General features: G+C 45.8%; 1 protein-coding gene across 4 annotated transcripts in view; it reads right to left on the reverse strand.

Annotated features, from left to right (window-relative positions):
• The window catches only part of adamts3 (ADAM metallopeptidase with thrombospondin type 1 motif, 3), a 105,180-nt gene extending 96,929 nt beyond the window's left edge, over nucleotides 1-8,251 (reverse strand). For 2 of the 4 annotated variants that reach the window (XM_034596021.1, XM_034596019.1), the window contains exons 1-3: nucleotides 7,850-8,251; nucleotides 7,465-7,486; nucleotides 2,296-2,717 (exon numbers count right to left, since the gene is read on the reverse strand). In XM_034596021.1, coding sequence (XP_034451912.1) covers nucleotides 2,296-2,717; nucleotides 7,465-7,486; nucleotides 7,850-7,912 — 507 coding nt within the window. In that variant the 5' untranslated portion in view covers nucleotides 7,913-8,251. The remainder of the gene's footprint in view (nucleotides 1-2,295; nucleotides 2,718-7,464; nucleotides 7,487-7,849) is intronic. The other 2 variants (XM_034596022.1, XM_034596020.1) reach the window with 1 other exon arrangement.
• Between the last annotated feature and the right edge of the window lie 15,636 nt (nucleotides 8,252-23,887).

Raw genomic sequence — 23,887 nt, forward strand, 5'->3', positions numbered from 1 at the left:
TAGTAATTGAATATCTTTGAAGTTTGTTTCTGCCTGATTCCTTCAGCCACACAAAAGGTTTCTCATATATTTCATGTGAGGTTCAAATGAGTTTATTACTTAATATCTAGTTTATATTTAGATTGGAGTCATGTTATCATTTCCACATGAATTCTACTTTTAGAATCGTGCTTCCTGAAGAGCTCAAAATAGTGATGAACTTTAAAAACATGTTTAAAAGACTAATAGTCAATAAAGATATGATGTGGAGATGCATTTAGGTGTAGTAGACGACAGTTACTTAAAATACATTCACTTATGATTTTTCTCACTTAGTGATTCTTTGACTTTTCATGTTTCACTGTATAAATCATCATCATAAATATGGTAATGTACATTAGCAGGAGGGTCAGTAGCTGCAGAAAAAGTCCTTGCTTTTCTCCATATGTCTTAATATTAATCTTCATCTACAAATAAAACCTCCATGTTGTTCGTCTGACGTCACTTGATGCTTGAACCTTCGAGCAAAACCCCAAAACACCTGTCGGCTTCCTTCTCCACCTCAACCAGTACAAACACGGGTCAGAACCAGACGCTCTCAGTTTGGGCTGAACAGCGAATCGGTGAAAGCCTCCGACTGCGTCACCGCCGGTGGGAATCTCTCCCAACATGTGCTGCCTCGTTACAAGTGTTTTAACGTGGAGAGAATAAAGTGAACCCCTGCAGAGCACCTTTCAGCCATGCACCGAGATCCAAGTGCTGAGCACACACACACACACAGACACACACAGACACACACACACACACACAGACACACACACACACACACACAACACACAACCACACACACAGACACACACACACACACACACACACACACACACGGCCAGGAGAATGAAGGCAGCTCGGCTTTGCAGTCGTGTTTCACAGGGATTTAAACTCTGTGTTCTGTGAGGCACTTTCATTCACTGTCATCTTAACCCCGGGTCGATCTGTCAGAGACCCTGAGGGGCCCAGCAGGCTGGTGCTGGAGCCAGACTGGTTCGTATAACCAGCACCAGTACGATCTGACACTCCAGCTCTAACAGACGACGTTACCACTGAGGTGCAGTAAATTCACACCTGAAGACGAATCATTACAGAGACAAGTCCGGGGGTCACTTTCTGTTCTGAATCACTATCAAACCTTTGCCCTGAGGAAACAGGAAACATGTACTAATCTGACCAGGTGCTGCCTGATGTCACTCACACTCCGGCACTGTTAGTGTTGGCAGCCATGTTAACGGCTCTGTGAGGCGGTGGGTCACATGGATGCTCGTATATCTTTAAAACCAAAACCATCTCTGTTCAGGCGAGCATCAGAGACAATCTCCGTCCATGCTAACACACCTGAAAACATGTTATCATTGATAAGTGTAATTTCATCAGAAACAACTCAGAGGCTGTATTTCTGATTGCAGTCGTCATCCGAGCACATGTGTTACACTGCGAGTTTGACAAGATGAGAGGAGACAACGATCCGATGAAGACTTTACCCTGGAACACAGATCAAACTGTTCCCTCCATCATTAGCAGCTCTCGCCCTTCAGGGGGAAACGAACACTGCAGCTCAGCAGATCCTCACAGCAGGCCGACCACACCTGGTTCCTCTTAAGGAGTAAAGAGCACCAAAGCAATATCTCACCACAGCTCCACAGACTGTACTTGTTAACAGGACGGTTTCCTCAGAAGAACTGTTTTCATAATGAAAAGATAAAACAACAGCAGCTTGATCTCTTCAGCGTGTTGATTCCGATGTTCCTATCAGTAAATCGGGAGTTACGGTAAATCCTTTGTTTTGATTTTCAAACATCTGCAGAAGAAAACTTTGTTTGAAGAGCTTTGCTTTTGGCCGACTGAGATTCTGCTTGGTTTCTCTGGACTAATCTAAGAGATGTTGGCCCAGGTCATTTCCCAATGGCCGTTCAAGTGTTTTATGAGGGGTGATGGGGAGGATAGGACTTCAGACTTTTGTGGAGCACAAAAGGAGACTTGTGTTTTATGTTGGGAAGAGGTTGGGGGGGGAAACCCGTTTGTGGGAGCAATGGATGGCCACTCACCCGTGACAAACTCCTGTACAAAAAACCTATTCCGTCTGCTCGCCGGAAGAATATGTCCAAGAACAAAGTGCTGACGTAAAGAAATGCTTAACTTTGGCGTTACAGACATCTCAAATTCCTGAGTGTCACTTGATAAGGTCATGGCACTTTTGCAATGAAAAGACAGGGTTGGAAGGGGGTGGGAGAGGAAGGAGCTTTATGGCCGAGGAGGACTTACCAGTCCGTCGCAGTTGTTAATGGCAACCGAGGCTCCGGGAACGTCTGAGATGTCTCCAATAAAGGTGCAGTCCGTCTTCAGCAGCTCGCGTCGCAGTATCCTCTCCGTCCCGCTGCTGGCGTCGGTGTTGTTGGCACCGTCACCTGCGCTGATATTCCCGGTTGCTTGAGTGTGGTCGTGCCACTCCACCATCGCGCCGGGGGCCACCAGCCGGTTGTTGGGGCGCAGGCGGAGGTGGAACTCCTTCCCGAAGGCGGTGATGTTGAAGAAAAGTTTCTGTTCGGGTTCAGCGGAGGGAAACGCCTCCCTCTTGACACGCTGCTTGTGAGAGGCCGACAGCAGGTGTGACAGGTAGTGTCCGTGGGAGTCGGTGCTGAAGGGAGTGACCAGGCCGTACTCCTTCAGGCGGCTCCTCCACTGGTCTGTGGAACACAACCATGACACTTTCAATGCTGCAGCAAACACACAAACATAACCTCCCACAACTGCACAACTTATTGTTTAGTTGAAATGTACAGGTGATGTGAAGAACATGAGATGTTGTGTACTTTATATCTGTAGTGGAATCCTACAAGGCTGCGCTGGTGCCATTATTTAAACTGCTTGTTGTCTCCCACCAACACTCAGAATCAAAGCATCACCAATAGGACGTTTGAAATGATGAATGATGAATGATAAAATATTGATTGATTTCCCATCGTCTGAATCATTCATGCTCCGGCACTGGTTCTACCACCACATCTTTCCTCCTGCTTCTTCCCATGATCACTGATGTCACCGTCATCAATCACTGCCGTTACAGAGCGAGCAGCAGAAACACCAGCGTTCCAGAGGTAAATACTTTGCTCGGTATTCTGGATATTAATCATTATTAACTCTCGCAGGCCTTTGGCACATTTGAGGGTCAACTATTGGACGAGGAAAAAAAAAATCTGTGGGCTCAGTTTTAAAAGGAAACTTCCACCCGAGCTGTGTTTGCTTTCTGAGCTGCGGCTCATTCGAAACCTCTTCGGCTGGGAGATAATGCACCGTGAACATCGGAGCCGTGTAATTATCTTGTAAGGTTTTGACTGGAAGATGTTCGAGCATGTGTCAAAGCTGAAACTCAAATTATACGTCTTAGGAAATGACACGCTTGACAAATCATAGAGCACATGCTCCAGACATGTGATGTTAAAAAAAAAAACATGGATTTGACAGGTTTTTGAGTAGAAATGTGCAGATGTCACAGACGATTCAGCGACGATATGAATAGAATTATAGAGTTTGAGTGATGGAAGCAGCTCGATCACACTGACTTCAGCAGATTGGAGCTCGTCTGTCAGAACGCCACAGCCGCAGCAGACTGCAGGCACGTGTCTGCTTCAGAAAACACATAAACACTCAACACTGGCTTTTACAGAGCAAATACCTCAGTTACATCATGTTAACTTAACTCCCTCTGCAGACGTGGAAGACACAGAGTCAGTTGTTTGATATCGTCACCTGAAAAGCTTGTGCAACACGTGATGTAACACTGTGCTTTCTGTGAGCAAGTTGGTGGAATAGATTTAAAAAAGGATGAAAAATACATATACATATATATATATATAGAGCCAAGGGTCAAAGAGAAGCCGAGAATTAGCCCAGGTCTAATAAAATCTCATTTCTGTACATTCACACCTGCAATCTCCTGAAAACTCTGACACCAAAAGTTATGTCTCCTCAATAAGGGCACAACAACACGTTGATATCGATTGTCTGTAAAACACCACTAACCTCTTTCACCCACCTCTCTCAAAAGTACAGAGAATATGGGAATATGAGATATGGGATTTCAGACATATCGCAAAACTTCTATCTGCAACATATGACAAAATAAGCAAGAACCAAAGTTTGACTTTGGAAAAACATCCCTCTACTTTTATTAAAGTTCTGATTTCATGAAATGTAAAAGACGAAACTGCTCTTGAATGCATTTAAATACAGTAACGATCTCTATTCTGTGCTTTCATAGGTTCAGGTTTGGTTTATCTCATTAAATACATCTTCACAGTTTAGTTGTTAAACTCCTCACACGGTTTCATGAGTGTATGAAGTCAATGCTAAGGAAACTTCCTTCACATTAAAAGCATTCAACGGGCAAAAATAAAAGACCCCTGTTATTGTCTTGCAGCAGCATTCAAGAGATTTGCTCCTCGGGGGAAAATGTCACATTTACAAACCTGAACCACGGATTGAAATCCTTTTATCTTGGTCAAATTAGAACCAGAGAATAACAGCGACTTCTCTCTGTGTCTGTGCCTGAAGCTAAGAAGAGAAAGAGGAAATACACTGAGTCCGCACACAGCACTCTCTAGTCCAACCTTCAAATTATTCTAAGAAGTTATTAACTCCGAGGCCCAGTGGCATGTCTTCATTGTCGCTGAGGGAAAAAAGAAAGCAACTGTTGCTCTTGCTTCAGAGTAGACTTTACTGTGCCTGTCATTTCCTCAGTCTTTTCACCATGACGTCTTTTGTCCAGGGAGAAAAGACGAGGCCACAGACTGTGGTTATTCACCGTCTCCGTGGCCATGGTTACAGACGCCACTGACAAGAAATCACATGTCGGAGGCTTCGCTCGCTGTTTGGAGAATTAACAGAATGTCATCTGAGACGAATTGAAACAAGCATCTTCACCACTTTTTAACACTTAACAGGAGTTATGAGAACTTTTACCTTTATTAAAGTGTTAATGCATTTGCACTGAAAGGAAATGTTCATTTTGAATCTAATATAAAAGATTAAATTGTGTCTGAGATGCTCGTGAGCCACACGTCTATTTCCATTCCCAGTTCTTTGTTGCAGCTTGAAGACAGAACTCATAAGTAAAAATCCCTCCAGGTGTGAAGTAGCGTCTACAGTTATAAAAGTTTATTTGTTTGTTTGCTTATTGGTGAAGGAGAATTCTGCCAAATTTGGTGGAACGTTGAGTCATAGGTGAGAAAATGTGTGCTTGCGCCACCATGTGGTCATTTATAAAGCGCTCTAACTAATGACTGCTGAAACGTCTGTGGTGATCCGTGGTATAGACCCCGCCCACTTTCCCCTGAACAGACAATTCTATTTATTTATCTGGATTATTCTTCACTGTCCTCTGTCTCTTGTTCTCTGAGGTCTGACGAGTGTGAAGCGCTTCATTAAATTGATTAAAAGCTGCGACTGCGACTCGTTTCTGGTCCATGATCCGTCTGTCCTCAGGCCCGTCTGACCGCACTCAGCAGAGTGAGCCGAGACACTTTACAAGCAAACAACACATTAGAAACTGTCGTCTGTCACTTCCGTTACAAGCGCTTGGAGGAGAAATTTGTCTCTCAGCCTCCGATACGATGCATTTCTCCATCTGCATGACTGTTGAGCGTCAGTGCAAAATGGCAGCTCTCTGTTTTCAGACCTTAATCGATAAAATCCAACCACCACAAGACTGAAAGCTGTGACACACACATCTGTCCTCAGACAACAGGAGTCAGTGATGCATCACCTCAACGTGATGGGAACCACAAAGACTTCACCCAGACGTCACCTGACCTCGAAGGATGAAGGTGTGTTTAGCTCAGTCTAAGTCTAACCTCTTTCTAACCTGAAAGAGAAAACCACAGTTTGTATCCCGGTCCACTTTCACACCTCTGCACATCTGGCCGGTCATTAAATGGCCTCGATTGGTCGATTGTCTGACTTATTCCACTGCGTTAAAAGTGGATTCAAAAACAAGACACATCGAACTTCATGATATAAGGACCGAATGATCCCAGAGAGTAAATAGAGACGTTCAGAGCTCAGAGCGATCGCTGCAGCCGAGCAGCAGACTTCATCATAACAAACGTGGCAGCGACAGTTGTTGTCTTGGGGACATGACAGTGTCTCCAGAGGACGGAGCGCTGTGCTGTGACAGACTTCAAGAGGGAATCGTTGGACGGGAAATTGGTGAGAAACATCTCTCAGTGTGACGCTACACACGTCGGCTGCTGCAGCACAGGACGGTCCACTGGGCACCGACCTGCAGACAGACCACGGAGCAGCTGAGGGAGTTTTCTTAACTGTGTAAACTGACATCTTTTCTCAAGTGTAATTGAGACGGAGGTTTATTTCATTATGGATCTAACACAGCTGGTGTTCTGGCTCCGGGGGGGGGGGGGGGACAGACTCTCTGTGCAGGTCTTAAACAACAGGTTGGGACCAGTTGGGGATTTAGTTTGTACCCGAAGGAAACTTCAACACAAGCAGGAGAAAATATGTGAAAGACACAAATTCTCTTGTGGTGTTTTCAAACAGTTTAGTCAGGTTAAATTCAGACTCCGACTGCAAATCATGTGTGGAGAACACACCGAACACCGGCACAGACCACTGAGCTGACGCTTTTCTTTAGAGGAGGTGGTCCCAGTAGAAGAATGAATCAATTCTGGAGTGGTGTGTTTGTGGTGGGAACGGGATCCCAGGTCAATGTGGCCCAACTGAACTCTGGGGGTTAGAAACTGGTCAGTACGAACTTCCTCGGGACGTTTTTGCTCGATTTTTGGGGGAAATACCTCAAGTTTAGCAATTTGTCCACCGAGTCAGACCGGATGAAACTAACAACATCCACCTAAAGTCACAGAAATCGCTTCTTCTGACGGTTCTTACATAAGAAACACTGGCTTTAACTCGCAGAACAACAGAAAAACCACCCTGACTGGTGGAAGTGGCTGCTCTCCAGGGCTGATAACAGCCGACAGTGGCCGGCCGCAGGCGGCAGGAGACCGAAAAGTGCTCCACGGCCAAGTGTCATCTTCCTGCGTGGAGGCCCCCGAGGTGCTGGAGATAACGGCGGATGTAAAAGGATCCTACGTGGACACTGTAGCAGCTCACTTACTTCTGAGGCGCTCAATGGAGAACAGATGTGCGGGATTTAGAGGTGGAATTTTCTTTCCTGTATAACAAAGCCCTTGAAGCAGTTTGCTCGTGTAATATTTGTGTGTGTGTGTGTGTCTGTGTGTGTGTGTGTCTGTGTGTGTGTGTCTGTGTGTGTGTGTGTGCAGGGGGAGTGGTGGGCTCTTCTCACACTCTCCCCTCCCACTTGGATGTCAGTGTCCTCCTGTACTTTCCAGGAGCAACGTTTTCTCACAACGTTGGGATGTGATAGCAAAGCCCCAGAGGGAGAAATGATCAACTCACCCTCTCGGTCAGCTTCACCAGCCTGTGGGGGGGGGGGGGGGGGGGGGGAGATGGGGGGGGGGGGGGGGGGGGGGGGGGGGGGGGGGGGGGAGAAAGAGCCCGTTAGCTGGAGGAACAGCAGGAATCACAGTGTGAGGCTGAGGTGCGCAGCAGCATTAGCAGCAGCAGCAGCAGCAGCAGCTCACTTTACAACTTCAACAAAAATGCCTCTGGTTTGCACGTGTTACGTAACGCGCTGAACTCACGCGTCTTCACAGAGGAACGCACTGTGCGCCTCCTGGACGCAGGCAAACACAAAAAAGTGAAAAGTCGTGCTCGCTCCGATTGCGCAGAGAGAAAGACGCGCACGCACGCACGCACGCACGCAAGGCGAAGTGCCACTCACCTTGTCAGCTGAAGTCCGGACGACGAGTCCCACGAGCAGCAGCGCGAGTGACAGCGCAGCCATCACGAGTCTTAACGGGACAGACGAACTTTGTCCCGACGTCACAGGTCAGAAGGAAGAGGAGAACGAAGTGGAGGGTGAGGGCGCGCGCGTTACCCGGCTCATTCAAAACTTCACGCGGACGTGGAGGCGGCGCGTCAAAGTTTCAAAAAGTTAAAAAACAAAGTCGTCTGGTTGGAGGTGAGGTGAAGCACACTGTTGTCACTCAGTGTTTTGTCTGGTTGGGTCAGAGAGCTGCTGCTGCTGCTGGGGCCGAGTCAGTAGGACATCCCCTCTGCCTCTGGACAGAGCTACAGTGTGAAGCTCTGGCACTTTGACTCCTCTGTCTAATAAACGACAAGGCCAACCCTGTGTGACGTCAGCCTGCCCTCTCCTTCCTCCTGCCTGGACACATGGTGGGACAGAGGAGGAGGAGGAGGAGGAGGAGGAGGAGGAGGAGGGTCCCAAATCCCTAACTTCATCCCCTCAGGATGAGATGGTCTGCTCAGTTTATACATAACCACATATAGTTACATCAATAATCCTGTGTACTTAACCTGGAGGAGACATAGAGGGAGGAGGAGGAGGAGGAGGAGGAGGAGGATCCCAGACAGGCAGCTCAATATATACATAACCACACATTATTATATCAAATACCTAATTGATATCATCAATAATTCTATTCTTAACCTAAACACCTGAAGGGACGATGGAGAGGGAGGAGGAGGAGGAGGAGGAGGAGGAGGAAGAGGAGGATCATAACTACCCTCATCCCAGGACATGATGAGTAAGGCTGCTCAACATGAACGGTAAATTTAGTTATTTACCAATAACAGTAACACAATAATCCAATGTCCTGACATCGCTCTGTCCTTCATCTGAGGACCGGAGGAAACAGGCTGCTCCACATCACGTCAGCTGACAGTTACTTTTTTTATATTATATATCTAATCATATACAACAATATTAGATGACACCCAAACCTCTGTAAATTTGTCTATAAATTATAACCATGGTTGCGATTCACGAAAAAACATTTAAAATGTGTCTTTATTATGATGATGATCAGCTGAGTGAAAGTGTTCCAGATGTGGAACTTGTTCAATGTGCACTATTACCCCCCGTCAGCATAATTACACAGAATAAAAACTAAAACAGAAAATCCATTCTCCCGTTATTCTCTCACATTTCTAAAACACGTGCAACAGAGAGGAACGGTTTAAAATGTATTTATTCACAAAAATCTGCAAGAAGCTCGAGTGCGAGAAGCCGAGTTCCTCAAACTCTCCAGAGGGCGACAGCTGCCTGTAATATCAGGTTAGGGGGCGTAGCTGTCATTTGCAATAATGTGAACTGTTCTCTCCTGATCTCTCGCCTCATTACAGACAGCTCATCTCTCTCTCTCTCTCTCTCTCTCTCTCTCTCTCTCTCTCTCTCTCCGTCTTCTTCTTCCATGTCAGGCTGCTCTCGGAGGACGAGAAGCCGTGACTCCAGATTTAAGAGGCGAGAACACCGGAGCAAGAGAGAGATAATAATACAGCAAAGTGAGAGCAGGCAGACAAAGCTGTGAAAGTTTGGAGGACTGCATGATGAACGTCTCCATCGAAGGTCAATGCAGAAGCAGGGATACGCTTCGTGCCCACACTGTGTGAATAGCAATGACGTTCATAAATATTGATGCCTTCACATGAAGCAGACATTAAACACCTCCAGCCGGCAAAACTGTAATTCAGACGGCAGCAGGAAGGAGGAGAGAGATCGGGTTGGACTCCAGCTTCTACAGGGGAAGGAGGCAGATCCTCAACTGAAAGGGCTGACACACACACGCACGCACACACACACACACACACACACACACACACACACACACACACACACACACACACACACACACACTTATACACACAACTTTAAACATTAATATAGAAGCCTCCAGAAACTTTTTATGAAAACATAGAGATGTCGTCCTGAACAGAAAATGAAGTCTCACTCCCTCTATGACACACAGACCTGTTTCTCCCTTCTGTTCCCTCATGTTCCTTCTGTTCCCTCATGTTCCTTCTGTTCCCTCATGTTCCTTCTGTTCCCTCATGTTCCCTCGCTGTGAAACAGTCGGTCCTCCAGACACTTGCAGAACAAGACGTCTCCAGCTCTGATCGTCAGTCATCCCAACATAAAACACGCTAACACTCTACACCCACATCCACGTCTCTAAGAAGAAACACCTGTCACCTGTTAGACCAATAACACCCTGGCTAGGATGCTAGTCACGTTAGCTAGCGGCCATCTGCGAGTGTGAGCGCAGCCAGTCTGTGATTCAAAAACACAAATTTACCAACCTACGCATCTGACACAGACAGCGACTTTTTCCAGAGAACAAGAAGAGCGACATTTCCTACATGAGGTGAAATCTGAAATGATGACAAGCGGGACAACTGAGAACCACTGGTTGGTTAATGATGCTCAATGTAACACGTTACTGTAGTTGGTAAATAAAAGGTTATATATTTATATATACTATAAAAGGTTTAAAGTAACATTGTTCTTACTTCGTGAGTTTTACTTCTTTTTACTTTACCTTGAGCAAACCAGAGCCCCTGTGCCAAAAGCTTGTTTCTGTGGTGTTCAGGATGGTTTGATCTTTAGCTTTTCTGTTGACTGCTTGTGTTGACGTGAAGATAAACTTTTCCACCCACTGTCAATAACTCTGCAGCTTTTTCCCAGAGAGTTGCAGCGGCGCTTGACCTCCTCTCTGCAGCAGTCTCTTTGATTCCCCTGCACTGAGAGACAGATTTAGTTGTACTTCTCTGACTTTGGTGTTTTTCAACAGAGGCCTTTGTTCAGAGCTTAGAGGCCTTGCTCAGAGGCGCAGGCATAAATTACTGTAAGAACATAAAAGGGATCAAACCCGTCTCACATCAGTTCTGAAGACAGAATATTTAGATGCTGATCAGAGCACCTTTTTATTCACAGTCCTGAAGTAAATGAAACAGATAAGACAGGCACGCAGATGGGTACTGAAGAATACAGATCACAAGCTATAAAGATCAAGACAAGGCCAATATATATATATATATATATATATACTTTTAAAGTCACCGGATCGTGATGCAGTACACACGCTACACGACTTGCGGTCCTGTGATCCAGATTCGTTTTGATCATACAACATGACAGGAGGCCACACCCTCCGCCTTCTTCACCAGGAGAAACCATCAACTAGTTGGTCTGGTCTCTTTCATCCTGCGCTCTGATTAGCTGTCGCACATGGAACTAAACCAAGACCATAGCAGCTGTGATTGGTCCATTGGGCAGCTTGTCTCATGCACGTCTCTCAGGAGACGGACAAGCTGCCCTCTCACTGCTGCCTCCGTCATTTAGATTGGACTCCCGGAAGATTTGACTTAACTTGACACTTGAAAGCAAAACGTAAAGTTAAAGTTTTGACCTTGTAACTACTTTCATAGTTCTCACAGTTTGAAGATGTCTTCATTGGGCGTCTGCATTATGGAGCGGAACACGTCATTAACGCTGCTGAGTTATTTTCCCAGTGAGCACTCCGGCAGCAGAACGACTGCGTTTGCCCGACAGGACTCGAGGTCGGATTTTCGATTTTGCTGCATGAGACTTGAAAACAGCTCTGACATCATCTCAATTTAAATATTCATGTGTATTTCAGACAAGATTCAAGTTAAAAAATAATGATTTCCAAACAAGGCTCATCAATATAGAGCTGCCACGTTTTATCAAAAGCTGGAATATTTACCAGAGACTGGTCGACATGTTGGTATCAGTGTTTGCCGATATGCGTTTATACGAAGAAACACAACAAACAATGTAGAATAGATGCATACACTTCCAAGTTCTAAATATCTAATAGCATTTGTGTTTCCTTTTTTTAAAGTTATTCATAAAAAAGATTATATCAAGCCTCAATTATATTTCCTTGTCAGGAGGGTTTGATAACATCTTACTAATCATAATAATTTGTTTTTGTTGAATCCCTCCACTGATGTGTTGGTATCACAGATTTTTGAATTCCTAATATCTGCATCGTCTCCCAAAAATCCATATCTGATGAGCTCCAGTGACATTTTGTCAACAAGCCCGTTATCTACACACTCACCCGACACAAACTCAAACAGGAAAGAGAAACATGCAGTTCCAAGTTGGGGCTGTCCCCCCCCCTCTGTGGCTCACACTGGGAGAATGAGCTGTCAGAGTGATGGGAGTCAGTATCACACCTGGAGGACACATGATCATATATCACAGCTTTTATTGGGCACAACGAAAGGGCCGTTACAGGTCTGTGTCGAGACATTCTGTTCATCTGCCTCCCTCCCTCCTCTCCCTCTCTCCGTGATGCCATGAAACCAACTTCTCGTGCAGCTGAAGGATTCATCCAATGACCCGATAAGAGCGAAGGACAGGCCCCGCCGCCATCGCTGCTGCTGTTTGTTTGTGTCTGTGGCCGTGTGTCTGCTTCACCGGCTCGCCTGTAGGTGAGCGGCCTGCAGATAAGGAAACCCCCGGATCGTTGGCACATGTGCACGCCTGATGGCTTCACCGCCGTGGGAGAGGAACAGCCAGGCAGACGGAGACAGGTGAGAGTAACAAGGCAGGATGAGGGGAAAGAGAAGGAGAGTCCTGAAGGGGTAGACTGAGGTCTCGTTTACGATCAACGTCAGACAGAAGGATCCTTTTGTCCGTAGTCCAAACTCATTTATTCATTTCTAATGCATGAGTGCTCGTCTTCTTATCCACGGATATGGAAGAGGAAGAGTGAACGGAGCGATACCACAGGGAACCGTGGGAGCCTCTGCAGCCAATTAGAGGAGATTTCCACACTGGCAGAACTTTTCAAACTAAACTTTGCAAGTTGGGAAGTTGAACCATCGCTGATTAAAATGCTGCCGCTTCTTCTTCAGAGGAGCATCCTCACAACATCCTCGTGCCGACGTGGAGGACGTACGGGAATACGTGGGCAGGGACAGTCACGTTGTTCGAAACCGACCTCTCTCTCTTTTCATATGCACGGCCTCCTCAATGAGCTACATCCACAATACTACATCACCATGGCAACAAGATCCTGGAGTTCAAGTTTGGAGACGCTGCCTCCTCTGTTTTAAATCCAAAACTCAGAGGGAGCGTCGTCGTCTGCACAACGTTTTCAAATCTTACTGCAAGTAACCGTTCCACCTCGTCGTCAGTTCAGGAAAAAACAAATCCCTCGTCCTACCTGTGGATATTTTCACTAACTAGGTAACTAACCAGACATCCTGCTCACTGGCACACGACCAGTGTACGTGACGGAGACAACTACCGATTCTAAAACGCTCCTTTGGACGGAGATCGTTTTTATCTTAAAAAACTAAAACATATCCGTGTGGATGTAGCATTGAGCGATAATGAAAACACGAGGGCAGCGTGGAGGAGAAGCAGGAGTCACGGTTTCCTGGTCTGTTGGTTTATCAACATCCTGTTCATCCCCGACCTGCCGCAGAGACACAGACCCTCAGACATCTGGTCGCCCTCGCAGCCACAGATCCAGGCAAATAAGATGCTGTTACAATTGGCCGTGTGTCGCATGCAGGAAATTAAAAACAGGCATGTGCGCCCAAAATTGGATTTCTATGCAGATAGAGTAATAAAACATTTCACTCGAGTGGTTACAGGGAAGGATTTCATAGTTTCTCCTTCATGTAGGTCTGTGGGAAGAAGTTTTTCGAGGACATCGCTGGAGGGAACAGATGTTTCTCTGCTTCCAGGTGTGGAAACAACTCTCACCAATCGGCTGTCACTCCAGAGAAAACACATTTGCGTGTGGGACAAACAAAATCACATGTGTTCTTACAATGTTTACAGAACAGTGACACAGGATCGCTGAGTCAGATGAAATCAGCAGAACACAAACTGCTGTTCTCATGAAACTCCCTTCCTGCTCTGCTGACCTTCATTTGACACATTCAGGTGGTGAGAAGTAACTTTACATATGTGCTGTACATAAGTATAACTTTAAGGCACATTTTACAATGCTTAGAAATTCAAATACATTTCAGGGGCAAACTTGTTTTTCTCTGTCAGCTGTAGGTAGGAAGTTATTTAAATTGCAGATCCATATTTTAAATAAAAAGACGTTAGAAGAACTTAACAGTTAAGAATATATATACAAGTCATTGGGGCCATTTTTCTGTGGAACACTTACTCTTATTTACTGATATTACTTTTCTTACGTATAATATTGAAGGTAGAACACATTTCACTTGTATTAGTATTCTTTTGGTTCTTTTCCTTCAAGGGTCTAAAAACATCTTCCGTCCCTGATTACAATAATGTTTTAAATGAGGCCACAAAGGGCCTCTTGAAAGACAATGAGTTCTTGTCTTGCAGTTTTTCTGTCACACGAGCAAATGATATTTACAAAAAGCAGACGAGAGAAAAACAAAACTGATATTTGTGTGGTGAAAGCCCATTGTTTAAAAATCCCTTAATTACAGCCTGTGCTGCCTGGAGCTTGTGGCAACTGGTGCTCAGTGAGAGAAGATGATTACTTGGCTCCTGCGCCTGATTCTAACTGGTATAATTATGCCAAGTGAAAATAGTCCCTGCGAGAGGACAGAGCCACCGTGGGTCCAGACCGAGGGGGACATTAGGGCTAACCTAATTACAAGACATAGGTATGTGCTTTCAAAGTTGGTTTCTCTAAAACGACAACTATCACCGCACTGGAACAAAGCTGACCCCCACTTGCATTATAAAAGGGGGCAAGCCGAGGCATTTCAGAGGAGGCATCTGGGTTGTTTTCTTTTCTCTCTTTCACGCTTTGTCCCCGAGACACAAAAAACGCCCGAGACAATGACTCGTGACGTCTAACAGCGAAGTTATTCCAGAGACACAATGTGCATCTAGGTGGTGAGCGGAGCAGATGCCCCCATGGGGTCAGCGCTGGGTTTTGTCCCGCGCTGACACCCCAGCAGAGGGTAGGTAGGGCAATAAAATTCCTCTGTGCTAAAGGAGACATTCCAGCAGAGGGAGGGGAGTGCTGGGATTTGACATAATTTAAAACATGGTTGTCATATTGTGAATGGGAGCCCCCACACCCCCCCCCCTCCTAAGTGGAAACCATTTATTTGCTGTTCTGTTTTCTGCTGCTCTGACGTCAGCAGGGCCGCGGATAAACAGGTTTTTTTTGGGGGAAACGGGAGATAAACAATTATGCCGAGGGCAGAGAGGTGACGGTGATGTGTCGCAATATGCATATGAATGGAGGGGAAGTGATTGGACACAAAATGTAAACAGATTAAATACGCTCATCTATTCCAGAGTGACAAGAGATGTGAGCTCCAATTATACTGTCAAAACTAATCATGACAAATCAATGCATTTAGTGCTCGGCCGATAGGAGACACTTTTATTTTACAGGATACAAATGATAGAAAAGATGTGAATTCACGATAATAATATGTTATGTTTCTTTTCAGAATCCTAGTTTTATATTTCTATATCTTAATCTTATTTCTCACACACTTTCTGTTCGATATTTACTCTTTTTAATTCAAACCACAGATTCAGGTTGACGTAGAGAGATAATTCCATTCAGTCAACATTTAAAATCAGACATTTAATCAGTAACGTGAATCTCTGACCTCAATGAAGTTCTTGTTTTCCTCTGACTGTGCAAATGTGTTACACAGTTAAAGTGTTTAATTGCCATTTTAATTGTGAAGCCATCATTAATCTGCCTGAATTGTGTGTTTATCGTCTGTCATCCAACGGAAGCCTGTCACACAAGGGAAGACATAATAATGGTATTTAAAAATGGGGATAATGCTGCTTGTTCGGAGACGGTCTCTCCTGCAGGGCGTTCACAGTGTTGCCTTCACTTGTGTGGGTGGAGCTGCTTCACCGTCCGACAAACACTTTACAGAGAATGTCAGACACCGTGTCTGTGAGTTTGAATAACACAATATCCATTTAAGAAAAGAAAATGGTCGGTGGCGACCTACTGTCACTTATTTATTCAAGAAACAAGATTCAGCCCCAAAATGTTTTAATTTCTTTTCGACTGTTCATATTTTGTGTTTTACAGATCACTAATGGATTTTGCCCTGTGTTGATTGCTTTTCAACACTTTGGCCTTATTTCTGATGTTCAAAGTAAAAAGCTTCAGAAAACCTCTAAATTGACCTTGTAAAGAAACTAATTACTGATCTGGTTCAGGTCAAAAGGTCAAGAAAGAACAGTTTTAAGTCAGAAACCTTAAAAAACCTTTTTGCATCATCGAGATCATGTGATATGACAGACGGCTCAGGAACAAAGCTAAATGGACAAAGTGGAACCTATAGTAATACGTTTATAGTTCAACTTTAACTTTATTGTCTTTAAAACGTTCTAAAAGGAGTTTAAGTATCTTAGGGTGTTGTTTCAGAGTGACTGGAGAATGGAGCAGGAGGTCACAGACGTATGACGAACTTGTGTCAGCTCGTTGTGATGAGATGGAGCCGAGCCAGAAAGATTTTCAATTTATCAGTTTATCAGCAACTCTCCAGCCCTCAGCTCCCGTCCTGAGTTCAGGGTCGTCTGGCCTCCACCTTCGAGACGGGGTGAAGAGTGCGGACATCAGGAGGGAGCCGGGAGTAGAGCCGCTGCTTCTTCGCATGGACATGGCCCCGTCGAGGAGGTCTGGGCTTCTGATTAGGATTCCTCCCGGGCTCCTTCCTCTGAGGGCCTCTGGGCACGTCGAGACCCCGAGGTGGACCCAGAAACTGCTGCAGGGATTATTATCCAGACTGACCTGGGATCGACTCAGGAGCAGCTGGACAGCTTCGCAAAGGACAGGGACGTTCTGAGCAGCCCGATTAGCCTAGTGCCCCCCCCCCCCTAACCCGACTTCAGATAAGGAGAAGTGGGTGGGTGGATATTTGATGTGACAAAACAGAGAACGCAAACACTGTGGAAACATAATAAAATACATCAAACAAATATTGTTAAACACACTAAAACTGAACACAGAATATATGTAAACTGAAAAGCGACTAATATAACGTACATTCACCCTCATGATTCAGAGTTAATAATAATTACAACCCCCTGCTGCTTGACAGTGATTATGAAGAGTGATGACTGAACACCACTTTCAAAGAATGCATGTTGTCTCTTTGTTGATCTGAGGTTTTTACAAGTCAAAATAGTGTTTCCCCTCATTTATAATCTGCCTCGTTACCTGTGAAAGCAAAACTTAGCTCGATCCATTAATTCACATCGTGTCACAACACTGACTGTTTAATGACACCACTTTTCTTTTTACTGGTTCCTTTTGAAATAAACCATCTTTTCTTTCTTTTGCTCTCATTACAAAGTTCCTGCCACTTGTGAAAACCTGTTTCCAACCAAGTCAGACTCTCAGCAGATGATGTTTCACGACATTATGTTGAAAGGTTTTTTTTCCCCGTCTAATGACGGACTGATTTCTCGGGACGCGGGAGTCCGACCAGTGGTGTCCTTCATTCCTCGATTCCCATCCATCTCTCTGCTGTTACTAAGGAAACGGGACCAGCAGAGCCTCTGACAGACTGTGAATTTCAACGAGCCTCAGCAGCAGAGAACCTGATGCCACCTTCTCCTCGGCAGCAGCCCGACAAAGACTCAACGAGCAGGAAAACACTCATGTTGCTAAGTTTAACTCGTCTCCACGTCTGTACAACAATGAGAGACGCCTTCTGGTTTCAGTGAGGCTCGTGAGGCAGTAAACTGGGTTAGAGGTGTTTCCCTTGGAGGAAGCGTTCATCAAATGGAAGAGGGACATCAAAGTGCCTCCGAACACATGACTTCAGGATTTGGTGCGGGGCCAGAGGGGCCGGGCCGAGACTGACATGGACCTCACATAGAGGGGCCCCAGGTCTGGGAGCCAATGGGAAAAGAGCAGTGTCCCCATATGGGAGCTGCATCACTTCCTTTAGGGTCCACAAACATCTAAGAGCTAATTAAACTCCTTCAGACATAAAACAATACCATACAAGCCAAAGTTCATAAGAATAAAATACTCTGGTATCAACTTCACCCTCTGTCGTTTCTAAAAAGTGTAACGAGCATTAGTAGAGACAACGACTCACTCAGAATTAAAGGTGTTTCTGGATAAATTAATGACATAAAAAGTTGTTATCATCTAGTGGTGAAGTGTCATGCTGCAGCTCAACACCTCCCTTTCACCTGACTCTTACACACTGAACCTTTAAGAAGAAGTTGACGGATTAGTTTAAAGGTTTTTTTTTAATTGTCACTTTGAAGGAGTAGCACCTTCATCACAATGTCAAAAGGCCCAAGTGGGAAAAAAGCTCCTCGGGCCTCAGGCAAAGAAAATGGATCTAAAACGCAGAGTCAGACAGAACAATTAACTCCCTGTGGCAACACGGCTAATTGAACAAAGCACCGTCGTCATCATTAGCTCATTGGCAGAAGTTGGTATTTCCTGTAAGAGTCGGTCTGTGTTTTACCATCAGTGCACAAGTTACAAGATAAACCTGCCACAGGAAGTTGTTCTCCACCAAACCACAGAGAAACATGATGACGGGTTTAAAGGAAAAAAGATGAAGGAGCCGTTTTGCTTTGCTTGTGTTGTTGTTGGGAGGAGATGGTACCTGAGAAGATTCACAATTACAAAAAGAGCAGGAGTATATTCCAATGAGATTAAGTTGAACGGAGCAAACACACGGACCGTGCATACAAACAGGAGGGGGGGGGGGGGGCAAAGCAGTGAGCTGTGGAGAACAGAATCCGGAGTCGTCTCCACCTTGAAGCTGGTGATGAGCGTTAGTCATGAGCTTTTTGTAAAGGAGGATTTTATGTCTACTTCCTTTTTGACACGGTTCCGTGAACGTGATCAACAAAAAGCAAAAAACCCACAGGAGGTGTTTAATATGTTCACGTTGATTCCAGACCGTGACTTTTGTTTCCTGCTCTTGACGACAGACTAAAGTCCACGAGCTTTCTGTACGACCGCCATCCCCCAGAAGGACGTCCCACTGATCCCAGTGCATTTCATTAATGAAGTGTTTCACTCACTCAAAAACAATTTAGCCTCTGAACGATTAGGTGATTAGGTTTAGCCATCAAAACATAATTGGGTGTGATGTATAAACACAGTTTGCAGGGGAGAGGGTTGTTTGATGCACAGCTCGTTCTCAGTGAGCATTTTATAGCTAAAGAATCAAAAGACTGAATATTGTTATTATGCGTTTCTATAAACTCCTGCCCCCTGGTGGAATTCAAAATCCAAACATTCATTCGAACATGGGGGCCAAGTTCGTATTATAATGGTAACCACTTATTTGAATTTAAAATATACAGGCTAAAAGTGCATCAGGCCGTCTGAAGTAGTTTGTCTCCTGATCCACTAGAGGGCGATCACTCTCAGCTTGACCTATTGCTTGCCCTTTGACCTATGAGCAAAACCATAATGACGCTAGCAAGTAATGACGCTAGCAAGCAAAGCTATCCCGAGTGGACAATCATGACAACAGACCATCTGAGAAACGGCCTGTGGGAGTGTCTCGTGTTCTACGCTGTAGATGACAAGCAGAGATCAAAGCCGTTTGTCGTCTTTGTTCCAAGCAGAAACAGTCCGTCCTTGTTTTACATCGTTAACCAGAGATTTACTTCACTTCGTCGCTGCCTCAGTGAAAATAAACAGTTATGGAACATAAGACATCACTAGAAACTCCATCATTTACTACAAAAGTTGCAAAACACTGCATCATTGGGGGAAGTGTTCAACCTTTCTTTACCTCAGAATGTTATTTTGTCGACTATTTCGTGTTTTTGAGTAGAAATGAGAAACAATTCAATAATTCATTAGCGTGTGAATCTTCGTTTCTGTAGTTTCTAGCTCCACATCACAGACATACCCCCCCCGCTGTCTGTGTCACACAACCTGCTGAAACAATGGGGAATAATGAGTGGAGCTGTTCACCCCTCGCCCCCCCCCCCCCCCCCCCCCCCCTCTCACTTCAGCAGACGTAGCTCAGCAGAAACAAGACCTAAACCGTGTCCAGATTGTGAAGGAGGTGGATTCGTGGGCCCCATACGGAGTCAGAACTGGGTCATGTTGCCTTGTCTCAACGTTTTACACGTCACCTTGTAAACAGGAGATGAAAAAGACTCCCACCCAGGCATTAGTCACCTCCTCAAGCTGCCCATTTCCTCTCCTACTGTACAACACGTCGACAAATAATGTGAACAAGGCAATTAAACTGGGATTTTCTTTCATCAAAAAGTCTTTGTAAGCCTTTGTGTGTGTGTGTGTGTGTGTGTGTGTGTGTGTGTGTGTGTGTGTGTGTGTGTGTGTAGTTGAGTAAGCATAATTTCGAGCTGCACCAGAACAACACTGTTCCTCTCACTGCTCCTGCTGCACACGTGGACGGTGCCAACATCACAAACCCCTGAGAGACCTGGTGTTCGTGTATTTATGGCAATAATGAGGTCGTCAACTAGAAAAGCTTGAATAGAAAAACTTTGTATCAATGTTGCTGAGTCAAAATAAACTGTTTTGCAGGCACCCAATAAAATCTACGTTCAATAAATATAATAAATAATAACTGAAGACAGGGACAGTTTCGGCCTGAACCTCACTATGAAACCGTAATTTTGTAAACACAACGATATGCAGGTTAGAGTGAAAGAGTCCAAACTCAGTGAAAGAGTCAGAGCACAGTGAAAGAGTTAAAACACAGTGAAAGAGTCCAAACTCAGTGAAAGAGTCAGAGCACAGTGAAAGAGTCAGAGCACAGTGAAAGAGTTAAAACACAGTGAAAGAGTCAGAGCACAGTGAAAGAGTCAGAGCACAGTGAAAGAGTTAAAACACAGTGAAAGAGTTAAAACACAGTGAAAGAGTCAAAACTCAGTGAAAGAGTCAGAACTCAGTGAAAGAGTCAGAGCACAGTGAAACAGTCCAAACACAGTGAAAGAGTCAGAGCACAGTGAAAGAGTTAAAACACAGTGAAAGAGTCAGAGCACAGTGAAAGAGTCAGAGCACAGTGAAAGAGTTAAAACACAGTGAAAGAGTCAGAGCACAGTGAAAGAGTTAAAACACAGTGAAAGAGTTAAAACACAGTGAAAGAGTCAAAACTCAGTGAAAGAGTCAGAACTCAGTGAAAGAGTCAGAGCACAGTGAAACAGTCCAAACACAGTGAAAGAGTCAGAGCACAGTGAAAGAGTCAGAGCACAGTGAAAGAGTTAAAACACAGTGAAAGAGTCAGAGCACAGTGAAACAGTCCAAACACAGTGAAAGAGTCAGAGCACAGTGAAAGAGTTAAAACACAGTGAAAGAGTCAGAGTTTTCCAGTGAGTGCTGTGTACCATGACTCCATATGTCACTATAGAGCTGAATTAAAGCAGTGTGATTCATTATTAAGGACTATATGGAAGAATGGGAACCAGTACATTCCTGTAGGGGCCCTCATTATCTCGCCCAGTTAAACCTCCCACACAGTAAACCATTAAGAAAAGGAAACACCTCGAGCAGACCTAACCACGGTTTCCCCAAACTGCATATTTATCCAAAACAATGGATATTTTAAAGATACACCCAGGGCAGTGTATGTATATGCTTATGAATACATATCATGTAATAATGTCAGAGAACATTATTCATTCTTTAACTAGAAGTGTACATGCAGCTGTAACACAGGACGGGGAGACACTGAAAGCAGCACGTGGCTACAAGAGTTTTTACATTTTATTTTAATTCACAATCAGATCAGTGTTAGTTATCTAAGCTGCTTCTATTTCAGTTGAGTATATTTTGAGTAACCCGGCAGATAAACAAGCAAACAAATAAATAATTAACTACAATATTTTGATACTAAAATACTAGTATTTTACTAGAATACTGGTATTTTAGCACGAGTATAAACTTGTGAGGAGCAGGTGTGTTTCCCCCATCATCACATTAGTTAGTATTTATAGCAAAATCTTATCAAACTGATTCCAGACCAGCCTACACGCCACACAAACTGACTCACAGTGTGTAGATGTCCATGAGTTTGGGCCCGGGCCACGTGTCTGTTGTGGCGTTCTCCTCCCCTTCTGCTTCCGGCCTGTTTCCATTTACGAAATCCCTTTTGCTACGGGACACGACAACAACCTCAGAGCTGCAGCCGACAACCTCAAAGAGTTGTGGCTCCGCACACACTCGACACACATCTTCTGTTCTCGTTGCTTAATCTTTCTGGGGAATTAGTCCTTTTAACGACAGGGATCTCCTCCCCGTGTGCTGATGTTCCACCAAAACAAGTTCCCCTCCAACGCCATTTTGCAGCGGGCGCCGTCACCGGGCTTACTGTCACCAGAGAGCACTGTGATTGGTTTAAGAAGAACAAACAAACAAACCCCTTCAGCGAAACCCTGACTGGAAAGCAAATCTTCCAAGTAAACCTTCCAACAGAAACTGTACAGCAAGAGAAATGCTTCAAATGGGTGATGAGGGTCATCAGAGCTCAATGACTCCAGAGACCAGTGGAGCCAGGACATCAGAAAGTGGACAAGCCGTCAAATGGTTGATCAGTGGCTGAGCTGCAGCTCTTCCCCCGGGAATATTCAGTCTTATAAATGTGAGGATCTCCATTGCATCCTCTCAGAGCGTCTCTGTTGTGGACATGTCAAAGCACCTGAGGGACGCTGAGACAGTGAGAAACAGGATTCTCTCATCTGATGAACAGAGAAACCTTCATGTGTGGAAGAAACCAGACATGAAGGTTGAGAACCAGTTGTTCTTCTGTAGGTTTTCTCCGTCCATCACAGGACCTGTGGAGCTCAGCCAGTGACGACCGGGCTCTGGGTCACCTCTCCTACCGAGACACGTCCATCACAGGACCTGTGGAGCTCAGCCAGTGACGACCGGGCTCTGGGTCACCTCTCCTACCGAGACACGTCCATCGCAGGACCTGTGGAGCTCAGCCAGTGACGACCGGGCTCTGGGTCACCTCTCCTACCGAGACACGTCCATCGCAGGACCTGTGGAGCTCAGCCAGTGACGATCGGGCTCTGGGTCACCTCTCCTACCGAGACACGTCCATCACAGGACCTGTGGAGCTCAGCCAGTGACGACCGGGCTCTGGGTCACCTCTCCTACCGAGACACGTCCATCACAGGACCTGTGGAGCTCAGCCAGTGACGACCGGGCTCTGGGTCACCTCTCCTACCGAGACACGTCCATCGCAGGACCTGTGGAGCTCAGCCTGTGACGACCGGGCTCTGGGTCACCTCCCCTACCGAGACACGTCCATCGCAGGACCTGTGGAGCTCAGCCAGTGACGCTCGGGCTCTGGGTCACCTCCCCTACCGAGACACGTCCATCACAGGACCTGTGGAGCTCAGCCTGTGACGACCGGGCTCTGGGTCACCTCCCCTACCGAGACACGTCCATCACAGGACCTGTGGAGCTCAGCCAGTGACGACCGGGCTCTGGGTCACCTCTCCTACCGAGACCCGTCCGTCGCAGGACCTGTGGAGCTCAGCCAGTGACGACCGGGCTCTGGGTCACCTCTCCTACCGAGACACGTCCGTCGCAGGACCTGTGGAGCTCAGCCAGTGACGACCGGGCTCTGGGTCACCTCTCCTACCGAGACACGTCCGTCGCAGGACCTGTGGAGCTCAGCCAGTGACGACCGGGCTCTGGGTCACCTCTCCTACCGAGACACGTCCGTCGCAGGACCTGTGGAGCTCAGCCAGTGACGACCGGGCTCTGGGTCACCTCTCCTACCGAGACACGTCCGTCGCAGGACCTGTGGAGCTCAGCCTGTGACGACCGGGCTCTGGGTCACCTCTCCTACCGAGACACGTCCATCACAGGACCTGTGGAGCTCAGCCAGTGACGACCGGGCTCTGGGTCACCTCTCCTACCGAGACATGTCCATGTCCAGAGGGATGAGCTCGAGAAAGAGTCCCGCTCGGTTCACAACTCTTCAGGAACTGCTGCAGCCACCGTGCTTTACTTACATGTCT

Source organism: Hippoglossus hippoglossus, chromosome 9, assembly GCF_009819705.1.
Source record: "Hippoglossus hippoglossus isolate fHipHip1 chromosome 9, fHipHip1.pri, whole genome shotgun sequence".
In the NCBI taxonomy this organism is placed as follows: domain Eukaryota; kingdom Metazoa; phylum Chordata; class Actinopteri; order Pleuronectiformes; family Pleuronectidae; genus Hippoglossus; species Hippoglossus hippoglossus.